The 12,602-nt window shown below is 40.2% G+C and overlaps 1 protein-coding gene across 1 annotated transcript; it reads right to left on the reverse strand.

Moving 5' to 3' along the window:
* Positions 1-3,058: 3,058 nt before the first annotated feature.
* Positions 3,059-11,581, reverse strand: fbxo28 (F-box protein 28; the record flags this gene model as incomplete). The annotated part of the gene is given in 4 exon segments (XM_035663430.1): positions 3,059-6,092; positions 7,594-7,789; positions 9,041-9,179; positions 11,472-11,581. Coding segments are annotated over 4 exon segments (957 nt in total), but the record flags the coding sequence as incomplete, so codon positions are not given.
* Positions 11,582-12,602: the final 1,021 nt, after the last annotated feature.

A 12,602-nucleotide genomic window follows, 5' to 3' on the forward strand; every position in this document is an offset into this window, starting at 1 on the left:
GCTATAAAAAGCTTAATTGAACTTGTGTCTTTAATAGCAATGAAACTGTTTAATATAGGCCTAATTACTTTAATCATGCCTATCAAAGCAATTTTTATAAAAATATCTTGTCACATTTGCTGAAACTTTCACTATATCCTGACAGTGTAACATGAGACAGATAATCTGTGAAACAAAAACAACCAATCAGAGCCAAGGAAGATAGCTGAGTGTCTCATTCCCTTGGTGCCATATAAAAACGCTTTAGGAATCTGAGAATGAGACCCAACGATCAACCATCTTAAAGCCTCTAACCCAAAGTGTCTTTCTATCTCTCTAGTGCTCTGATTGGCTATTTTTGTTCAGGCCCGGTGGATTCTAACAAATGCCATTAGAAGCACTAAGAGGAACCTGATTTTTTTTCACAGATTATGTACTTGTGTCAGTGTATAGTAAAAGTTTTAGTTAATATTACAAAAAGTTATTTTTTTATAAAAATTACCTACTGCAGCTTTAAGACCGTGTCCAGAAACAATAGAGAGGACAAGACCTCTGTGTACTCAATGGTAGCTACAGTCCTGGGTGTCGGAATAGTTGACTGCTACGGCATCAGAAAATAAAGAATTTGAACAAATTCCCAGTGTAAACTTAACACACTTCAAATCTAAAACGCTTTGTCTATTAAGATTTTAAAGTTGCTTTATGAGTGTAGTCCATACATGGCAGCTGCATCAGTGTCAGTCATCAGTCCCCACTGACCAGAGTGAGAATGATATACAACAGCCTGAGAATATTCCTCACCAACAACACCAGAGCTGTATGTGCAACAAAGGAGAATAGTGTCCCTTCATATAAAGCCCTGAGGGATCTCATCAAGCCTAACTGGGACAACTGGGAGAGTGTAATCATGTGGAAAGCAAAGACAATTACTGTTATTCTCCAGTCACTGTAATTCATAATCTTCACACCTCTTGAAGACACTCTGGCACACTGGCATGTGGTTTTAAAGGGGTCCCAGAAGGTGTTAGTTGGGTGTAGTCTGGCACATACCGTGTACGATTGATTCCTGATGGGGAACTTTGTTGCAAGACATCCCCCAACTTCGTTTATGGGTCAAAGGGGTCTTTAGATTATTGTAATTTTCTGGTGGATTTTTGGTTATTGTTTTTTTCTGATCTTGATGTGATACAATGGCAAGAATAGAATGCTTGCCAGTATCTGTATTAAAATGAATGAGCTCACCCTCATGTCAGATTTTAAACATGATCCCTGATGATGAAGATACAGAAAGATAGAAATGAATGGCAAATATATCATACGGTCAATATTTTAGAGAAGCCCCAAAATATTACAAATCATATTTTCAAGGGAGCTCGTGTCTTATTAAGAAGAGCCAAGCTTCCCTGGCTCCCCCGTAGTTTGGACCCTGTGTATGGAAAAAGATGAAATGATTGAATGATGTTAAACTAAAGCATAATGATGAAACATTTATATCTGCTATCTTAACATATTCTATTCTTTCTTACTTCTTAGGCTCTCATTATTTACCTTTTATTTATTTAATGGAACCAGTAAAATGTGTTGGGAACTCTTCATTAACAAGAAATTTAAAATAATTTTTTTAAATATTATATTTCAGAAATGTAAATTGGCTGTGAAATAAATACTTTACAAATAAAGACACAAATCATAAATTATGAACCAAGGGTGCTGAATCTTGGCAAATCTTTTATGGATACTGAGTGAAAGTGCTGACTTTGATATAAGAGATACTTAGAAGGAATTAAAGTATCTGTATGAAATGATGTAGACTCACCTCTGGCCGTAAGGCCGTTAAAAATTCAAGCAGTTCCTCTTCAGCTTATCTGAGTACAGGGCTGCTATCGCTGTTGTAGAACATAAAGACAATGGAACATTTCCTGTTTTGTTCCACAGGAAGCTGAGGGCGAGAGAAAATGATGGCATTACAATGAATATTCTGTTAACACCAACACCAAACACTGTGTTTAATCTCACTGTTCCTGAATAACACTAATCATGTGGAACATTCTGCTACAGTATGTGACCTGTACTCAATGTTATAGCTACAATGTTACAGTTAGATAGGGCACATTTTTCAAAGCCACATGCTTGGGAAGTGGTTTTCAATTGATTGCAATTTGCAACTTCATCACTAGTTGCCACTAAATCATACACACTGGTCATTTAAAACCATGTGAAAAGGACACTTAGAGTGGGTACTGGTAGTATGGGTTACCATGACACAATCAAAAAATGCGTGGAGCGTGGGTGGAGCTGAATTGGGCTGAATGAAGCCTGGTTACTAAAAACGGCCGCCTCTGACGGCACCCACCTGTCACTCAAAGCGGCCACTCCCTAATTACGCATAAATCTAAGCCTTAATATCAATGAATCTTTATTTTTTTAAAGTCTTTTTTTGCTTTGCCTTTAATTGATAGTGATAGCTGAAGATAACCAGGAAAAGGGGGTCAGAGAGAGGGAATGACAGGCATCAAAGGGTCACAGGTTGGATTTGAACCCTGCGCTGCTGCAGCAAGGACTCAGCCTTGGTACATCGGGTGCCAGCGCTACCATGTTAGCTATCTTGGCGCCCCCTAATTAGCTATAGAGACCAAAACTGTTTTGGCTGTAAAGTTGGGCATTTTAATATGGGGCCTTATGGAGATTGACTGACTGCTGGAGCCAGCCTCTAGTGGCCGTTAAAGGAACTGCAGTTTTGGCACTTGTGTTGGCTTTATTTGCAGCCACTGAGGTTGCCACTTGCCAAATACCTGCAAAACTACAAACATTCCCATAAGCCTAAGATGTATTTGAGCCAGTTGCTAATGCTATAATGCTAATACATCAAGCTGGTGAACATGGTTAATATTATATTGCTTTGCATCTGCATTTTAGCTCAGACTACCAGCAGCCTCAGTGAGACTCTAGCATGGGTGTAGACAGTTTGAAAGAGTGCATCAACTGTACAAAACTAAAATCATTGGAGTACCCATTTATATATAAATTATGACTGCTGTAAAAACAGCTTGTAATGGGTGCAAACATACAGAGATGTGTGGATAAGTTAAGTTGAGCTTTAATAGGTTTGATTTGTACAGTTGTAACAGTAATGTGTGCAACAAAACCGTACAGTTAGCCCCAAGTTGGCCAACTCAAAAGATAGTTTTCTTGGTATACATACATGAAATAATTCACAATCTACACTTTAAAGTACATGAAGATTACAGTACAATTTTCTAAACTGAGACGCAGTCTCAAATTAAGCCACTAGATTACATCATCTTGTGTTTTTCTGCCCAGTGTCGTTATAATACACGCTAGTGTTCACCAAGACGTGAACTGCATTCCCAAAGTTTCTTTACCAAAAGTTCATGCCATGAGTGGTTCAGGTCATCCAAACAACAGAAAAGCTTCAAACGAAGAAAACAAACGTGCTGCCACAATATGGGCTCACAGCTAACCTAGCCTCACATGAGAGGGGAAGAGTACCGCTGCACAGGGGAGCTGGGCGACGCTTCTTAAACAACAGCCGGGGAGACTAATCTTACTCTGAGCCATTCTGCTGAGCACCCCTCCACCGTCACTGCAAACCAGTCAGAAGTTCTGGTAATTCCCTTATACCACCTCCGACAGGCTGATTTTAGATTTAATTTTAAAGTTGCAACATAGAAAAAAAAGTGGCACAATATATTCTCACTTCGCTCTGGTGGTGTATATCCATGCAGCTAAATTCCATTTGCTTGCCTTGTTAAAAGGTGGACAAAACAAAAACAATCAGCATGGCACTAGAGATTAAGTGAGATTTTCCATTTGCGTGAACATAACGCTTGAATGTCATCACATATATAGTGTACTTTTTAAAAAATAAAAAAAAAGAATTATACAAGTTCTACTTTGACTTTTAAAAAGGACCATAAAAGTGTTTTTCTCAATTTTCATCCATTTGCTACAACTATTAGCCAGGGAAACACTGAGTGTTTGAGTGTAACAGCAATCTGCAACATGATCATGTCAACACTTTATATGATGATCTGACAGTCACTAGAAACTGCAAAACTTCAACCGCAACCGGTTGAAAAATAAAAATAGGGGCATAAGAAAATATCGATACACTTGAGTATCGCGATATATTGTATTGATTTTCAAAAACACTATCGATTGGTGTTTAAACCCCCAACCACTAGCAGTGTTGTAAAGGACTATGATTTTGGATGTTACAGGGACTATGATAAATGCTAATGCAATACATCACCTTGCTTACGGTACAATATATTGAATCGCAGCCACTGTAAAGTGATACACATCGTATCGCCAGATTCTTGCCAATTCACAGCCCTACCTGGAGCAGCTTGAAAGCACTGTAGAAAAAAAAAAAAGCTAGGAAGTGGATCTTGATTTTGTGGAATTGGAAACAGAAGATTGATTAAAAAAGAAAAAAAAGGTCCACTTATTAGATGTGGTTGATGAGTTAATATCTTTTGTCAGACTTTAGAACAGTGATTTCGATAGAAATTGCTGCTATAAAATGAAGCATGATTGTGCAGATGCAAGTTGTATTTTTCCCATTTTTGTAATAACAGAGAATAAAATATGTAAAAACACTGGTATGATCCTAAAAGGATAGATGCCAAACATTGTTTCGCCACTGGACAGCAGGTAAAAGACAAACAAGAACATCAGGTGGGCCGAAAGGTCTGCTCTCGCTGAAACCCTTTTAAAGAAATTATTATTTTCACACACAACACTGCTGAATGTCTAGGGATCAGAGGACAATGATATCTGTCAGTGGTTGCTGAGGCACAGTGGAAAGGAAAATCCCCTCGCAAACATCTACCTCCATTTTTTCAAGTGGGGAATGCCGCCCTTTTTACTTCCTTAAGACTCCATCCTTTCTTTTCCAACCAAGCTACAGGCAAGGAATATAAATTACTTTTTAGATGTTTTTTATTGCACTTAACCGGAGTTAGGAAGAAGCAACTGTGAACGAAATGAATGCTTGTGGATTTAGACTGTTTTAGACCCACATGAAAATGGAAATGAGATTGCTGATTACTGATAACATGCGACTGCGTTAATGTTGTGATTTAAGGCCTGTCATGACTCCTGTGTTTCTGAAATGATAAAACAAGAATTGCATTAATCACACGAACAATGTGACCTCTATTAATCAATTTCACCAACCGACTGATTTCCCGTTTATGTCAAACCAAATTTTTTGCAAACATGAACCTCTTAGAAAATCATCTACATTAAAAAGCTGTACAGTCATTTTAATGTAACCTTCAATAAATAGTCTTCTTAGCTGCAAATGGCCGACCACCTGCCTATATTCGGATTTAGTTAGGTGGCTAAGAAGCCCTGTAAGGATAAGTCTGGTGATATTCTATATTGTTCTTCTTGTCAAGTCCCATGTACAGAGCAGAGAGAGAACACTGGTAAAGCAAAGCATACAGGGATACTCCTGACTCATCTCACAGACAGTATGGGTGATGAGTGACGCGGGGGGATTGGGTATACGGTGTGATCAGTCAGACCAGAAACCAAAAAACAAAACTTCAACTAAATGACACACTGAGTCTCTTATTTCTTGCTGCGCAGCCGTTTGGACTGTCGTGGAAGGTCTGAGCTCTTTCTGGTGCGTTTGAGTGATGACCCTGCCTCGCCCTCTGGCTCTCTGGGTAGGGAGGCTGCGGCCGCACTGCCACTTGCCAACGCGGTAGCAGACGTGCTGGCAACAGTGGAAGACACGGCAGCGGTGCTGGATGTGGAGGGGACGGCTGTGCCGGGCCTGGGTCCTCCCATGGCTGCGGCGCTACTGTCCATCAGTTCGCGGAGCTTGTGCTCCAGCTCGGCGAGGCGGGCGTTCTGCTCGGCGATCACCTGGGTCTGTTCCAGCAGCTTCTGTTCCTGGTCCTGCAGCTGCTTCTGCTGCTCCAGCTGCTTGACGCGAATTTCCTGCATCTCCCTCCGCAGCACCGTCATTGACGCCCCATTCACTTTCACCTGCTGCTGCACCTTAGTCATCTCAGAGCGCGACGGTGTGTTCTTGGCCAGCAGGGACATGGTGGTCAGGGAGGTGGATGGACCTGCCACTGAGGGGAACAGGACAGAGGGTCAGAGGACTACAGGATTTTACTGCTGCACAGAAAACAAAAAAAGACAAGATCCTGCAGGGAAAAAGTAAAAATGTAACAAGACCTTTTATTTTGGCTTAAGTTATATCTGTTTGGAGGGAACAAAGGGACCCAGACTATGGCAAACCGCCCTAACTGCAGCTAAAAACTAATGATTGCTGTTTTAATAGCAGATCGTGGAGGTGTGTTGCCCAGTCAGACACCATAGCCTTTTCATCGCTATTGACAACGCATTATTTTATTTAACTGGGAATCAGGCGCCCCTCCTACACACAGGCACTGGGTTAGAGACGTGATGACACATTTAAAGCCTGAGAAGCTAAAGTACCCAACCAGGGGATCCACCCAAGGATTTTATAGTCTGGAAGGCACATGTTGGAGATACTGAAACAGGACTACAATTAAACAGGGAACCGACTCTCTGTTATATGTGTACTGTTTTTGTCATTGTTTTGTTTCTCTATAGCTTGTGAATATTGTTTGTGGGATTGTCCATTGTATGTAGCGTATGTTTTGCATTTAAAAAAAGCCAATACAAATGTTTGAATACAAATTGTTTTGTTGTTGATTAATCTGTCAATTAATTACTTGTTTATTAAATAAAATGCCCCACAACCACTGGCAAGAGCCAAAGGGGACATCTTAAAATGACTGGTTTTGTCCAACCGATCAAAATCTAAAATATATTCAATGTAGCATGAGATAAAACAAAGAAACAGAGGCAGAAGACAAAATGTTTGGCATTTCTGGTTCATAAATGAATAATTGATTTCTTTCTTTCTTTGATAAACTAACCAATTTGTCGACTTATTTGGAAGCATCAGCATGCAGTTTCTCCATCCATAATTAGTCCAATGTGTGTCAATGATACACAAAGAGAACATGTTGAATAGTTAATGTCTCAACACTCTTCAAAGCTTTTGATCTTCAGCAGTTCCCAACCTGGGGGTGGGGAGGCTTTCTTGATTTTAAGATGTGTAAGAAAGGCCTATATCACAGCATTACCACCATTTCTGTGAAGATTCTGTAAGTTTAGATAGTATATAAAAAAATTAAGTTATCCAATATCAGGGAAACTCTTTTCTGATCAACATTCACAGGAAATAATTCATCCAAATCTCTGGTTTTACACAACCATCCTGCAGTTATTGTGTTCACTGTTTGGGTTCATTATACAGTTTAAAGCTGTTCTCTACTGTCATTGTTATTATTGAATATAATATGAAATATCCATAAAATATGTGACTTGGTCAGTTTACTCACTGATAGGAAAGGGCTCCCTGAAGGAGACAGGTTGGAACCACTGATCTATGTTCAACAATGTTCTGCCACAATAATTTTTTTCTATTTAAATCATGATGCAGGACAAAAGAGGAGCCATTTTTTTTTTTACATGTTGTTATTGTCTCACTGAGATGTTGTTGAGTGAATTTTTAACTAAATGAGCCAGGGCCGTTACCTGGTGCAGAGCCAATGAGACGGCCGGACAGGTCGGCCCCCGGCAGCTTCTTCTTCAGGATGGGGACAATCTTCTCATCAAAGTACTCCATGGCCATGGAAGAGATATCCCTCAGCTCCTGCAGGACCTCGTGAGCCCGCTGTGGGGCTCGAGTGGAGTTCACATATCGCAGAACGCGGTAAATCTCATCTATCACCTGACAAACATGTGACAGCACATAATCAGGACATCGCAAATAAGACAGAAATTCAGAAGATACACAACAGATATGACTGAAACCCTGATGGCTTTATTACACCCATCGTAAGCTCAATGGGTCCTCTGCTGGGCAGGTCTGAGAACTGCATCCAGTATAACACACCTGACAGCTATCAGAATTCTTCACAGCCAGATCTGTAGAATTGAGCGTGCTACACACGAGTAGATTTTTATTATGAAACAAATGTTATAAACATGAAGGAAATGTTCATGGTGAGAGTATATAACTGCTAACACTCATTTTGATATTGAAGTAATTTTGAGGAAATTCAGACCAGATATGATCAATTAATACAAATAGATCTGTTTTAACAAATACATAAAGACTATAATTGAGCTAACACTGGCATAGAACATACCAGATGATTCAGTTAAGATGGAAAAAAATTATCTATAACCGTCCCATCATGACTTGCAAGCGAACTACCAATCTAGATCAGTCTTTTTACACTGCGTGCACACACATGAATATTAGTACCACCATTATGGCTGACATTAAAATACAGTAATGTAGGCCGACCCTATTCATCTACTGGCGGTTCACAGGAGGCAGGTTTATTCCTAATAAGAAGATTATTTATTGTTGACTGTTGAATGCTGAATGGACCAGTTTTTTAAGCATTCACTTTACCTCTGCTCACTATCTTACCAACACAGTTTAGATCCTAACTAAGGACGGATGTCTTACAAATTATATTACATTTCAGGGATCTCATGGTTTCTGTATTTTTATTTGGAATTCTGTTTCAGCTTTATAAAATTACTTGGTTGATATAGTATCTATTGTTTGTTTGTATTGTTTTGTGTTATATAACGCTAGATTCCTGGGTCAATCCAATGTTAATGATGCTAATTTATTATAAGTAGTATTTATATTACATTATTCACCTGTTTAACAAGGTACTATGCTATGGAATAGAAAGAGGTTTAAAATCTAATAAAATCTGTTTTTAATACTAGTATTGTGACAACTGTATGTACCACTAGAGGGAGCTTGCGTACTACTAGGGGTGCACGTACCACAGTTTGAGAACCAGTGTTCTAAAGGATTTGTTGGTAAATCTGATTCCTTCCTCCTCACTAACTTAGACGTCACCTCATTAGTGCGAGCTTGCTGCTGTAATGAGGCATTTCAGATGCTCCTCTGTCTGGAAGACTATTGCTGTGGCCCAGAGGCAAATGAGCTAACCTTTCCGGGGATGAAGCAGCAGAGGTTGGAGTCGACATATTTCATGAAGGTCATGTTGAGCAGAGAGAGGCGGGTCTCCACGGCGGCCAGGATGTCAGCATGACGGGCCAGTGAGTGGTTTCTCCTCTCTGACTCTCGCCTGGACACAATTAATGACAGAACACAGCGGTGAAGACAGGTTTTCATCACAACTTTACTGATGGCTTTGGTTAACATTAAATAAAAAAAATGTATTCTTGTATAACTCAGTCATGCAGAATTGATGTATTCATAAGGTTTCCGTAGAGCCTTGAATCAAATCAACTGCTCACATACACTTCTGCCAGTTCAGTGATGTCAGAAATATCAAGAAGAACCACAGTTGGAGCTGAGGTGAAACTGACTGTTACACAGGCGAGGCAAGTATCAGACTCCTAGTGATGAACCTCAAGAGACACATTCCTACACAGAGCCTGTTGATTACATCTGGAAAATAAACTAAAAACTGTCAGCAGTGGTTGTTCACTTCTGCCTTTCTCGGTGGGCTGTCACCTGTTTGTGTCTGGTGACGGTGAACAGGTACAGTAGCTTCAGTTTAAGGTACTACAGTTGTTAACTAGTGATGGGAATTGAGAACAGGTTCCAAATTGTCCGATCCATCAGAATTGTATGCTTCAGAGCTTCATGCTTCGATGCCGGCATATTTTTCTGACACTAGTGTACTAGAGCAAAACTATGCCCTTAATAGTCAACAGTTAGTTGCTGTGAACAGCCTTAGTCAGCCCACTTTTCATTAGTCGGATAATCACAAAATCAAAGAAGAACAACATGAACTCCGTTCGGGAGCTGCGCCTTGTCACAGGATGAAACTATCAGGGAACAACACACACAGACCCTTTCTCTTGAAACAAAGGGAGTCAATTACCGGTGCTCTGTTGCATATGCAAACTGTACTAGCAGGCATTAGCTACTTAGTGGTCCTATTAGATGACTGTACCCTTGACTGTGAAGCTCGAAGGACAGGGGGAGGTTTGTTTACACTACTGGCATAGGAGAGTTGGACTGCTGTTAGGAGGGGGGTTTCAGGCTGGGGGCAGGGGAACCAGAACTAGATCCAGGCGAGCAGGCAATGGAAGCACAAATAATATCATAAACATGCGACAATTAGTCGACTCATGGCTTGAACTACTACTAGTACAATTAGTACTAGAAAATCTTAAGTCGGGGCACCTCATGCATGTATGCTGCTGGAAACCTGCAACAAGAAGGAGTCATGGCGGAGAGGAACAAAGCATGGCTTCATTTGATGAAGAAATATGACAGCAGTGATAGTGTCTGTAAAATCATACTTTTAAGTGAGGATGGAAACATTAACAATATGCTGAAACATCTTTCGAAGCAACATGGGTTTCTCCAGGAATACTATGTATTTGACATCCTATATTACAATAACACTGGTGCTGTGAAGGCCTACGTTACGTTTTTTCCACACAGGAAATCGACCAGGAATCAGTAAGGGAATCTATAAAAAATAAGCAGAATTCCCATCCCTAGTGTTAACACGGCCATACATCAGCTTGTCATTTACAGTCTGTGAGTGCACTGCAGTGCTGTGGTTGAACACATCCAGTGTAGAGAGAACTGAGGCTGCTGCCGTCACTACACAGCCAGCGCAGATGAGTTGGAAGCTCAGAGTCAAGTTTTTTTTGTTATTGCTGTCGGCGTTGTAAGAAATTCAAATTAGACACACATTAAGTTTCTTAAGTAATCCAATTAGGATAATTTCAATGGGAAAATAGATATATATTAGTAATATCTCATTTTAATTTGAAAAAAACATCTCTATATATTAGGAATGCACAATAATTATGGGAACAGAAATTATTGGTCAATACTTGGAAATTTATATTATTAGAAATGAGTGGGATAATTAAATTACAGCCGATAAAATACCAGTTGATATGGATAATAATTCATTTGGATTTTTTACTGGCTTTTACAAACATAAAGTATGTTTGTTTAGTTTAATAAACTTATGAAGAGTCATATAAGAGAATAGTGATGTCTGTTGAATTTGGTTAGACCAAAAATATGGAATATTAAATAATACATCATTCAGCATACACGACATGTTGTTAACTCCTTTTTAAAATAAAAAAATATCTGTTATCTTATCGGTATCAGCCAAGAGAAGCAGGTAATTACTGGTTATCGTATCCATCCAAAAATCCAGATCTTTCATCTCTAACATCTACCTATTTATTTCTGAATGCTTCCACCAACCCCCTGCAATACCACCGCCGATCACAAGGGGCACAAAGTCCCAAACAGCTGATAAACAGTCGAAGACACTAACCCCAATCCAGTCTGCAAAATGTCCCTTCAGAACAGTATGTGCTAAAGCTCAGCAGCAGGGGGGTTTCCTGCAGAGTGGTCCTGGTGTGATACTGACCTGGGCAGCTGGGCTTTGACTTGCCTCTGGCACAGACTGTGGTAACGCTCCACCTTCAGGAAGCCCTGGTTCAGGACACGCTGGCAGATCATATCCATGCGCTTACACACCTGGAGAAGACAGACAGGAGAAAAGAGGTGAACAACGGGTGATATGTTGGAGATATGTTGGTTGGCTTTTCAAAGACACTTCAGCAGGAAGACATTTGCCTACACTGGAATCTTACTGCAGTATATCTGAATAGAGGACAGCACCTCTAGTCTCTAGTATCTGCATTTTTACAGCTGACACCCCAGCATTTATGATAACATTAGGAGGTAGCCGTTTTTACCAACTTTTTAGTATCCTCATCCAACCTCCCACTGAAAAACTACCCCCTCCAGTGTGCACTGAACAGAAAGTTTACCCCAGTTCACAAGGAGCATGTGCATTCCTTGACCCACTCACTTACCATGTTTGTTTGGATCAAATACAGAGACGATCTGAGAAGTACTGGCTAAAACTAGTATACACCAGAGGAAATATTTTCTGCTTCAGGAGGATAAAAGAGAAGGCACTGAGGGACTATGTGCATGTTTTCAAAACACACAGTAAGCTTTGTTCCCATGAACATTTTTCCTCCTCTCGTTAGTCAATTCTCTGACTCGCAAAAGTCTGAGCTGCAAAACCGCAGGCTTGCTGGACCCAGGGGACTAAACAGGTCAGGCCCCTAAGCAAGAGTCTCTGCCTGAAGTGACTTTAAAGGTTAAGAGGGGGGCTACTACTTGTGTGTACCCAGGGGCCATTTTATCTTAATCTGCTCATGCAAGGATTACATGGAAGGCACAGAGTCAGGCTGCAATAAGGAACACAACTTGTATGACTTCTTGTCAAAACCTCAAAACAGTGCATGAAGAAATAAAGATCCCCTCCAGACATGTATTAGGACAAATGTACGATTAGTCTGCTTGGAACAATAATGTGTGTCTGATTTCTACAAAAAAGTATATTTTCACACACACCTTAACAAGGCAAAATTCCAGAGTCTCTGAATATGTAAATGTTGTTCATTTCTAAAGTTTTCCTGCTGGACACAAGATGTCTCCTACTTCACTGTAAAGTCCATTCTCAGTGGATGTGCACTGGTGGCTT

The sequence above is a fragment of the Morone saxatilis genome, unplaced genomic scaffold (genome assembly GCF_004916995.1).
Source record: "Morone saxatilis isolate NCDOM2014 unplaced genomic scaffold, NCSU_SB_2.0 Contig19, whole genome shotgun sequence".
NCBI lineage: Eukaryota > Metazoa > Chordata > Actinopteri > Moronidae > Morone > Morone saxatilis.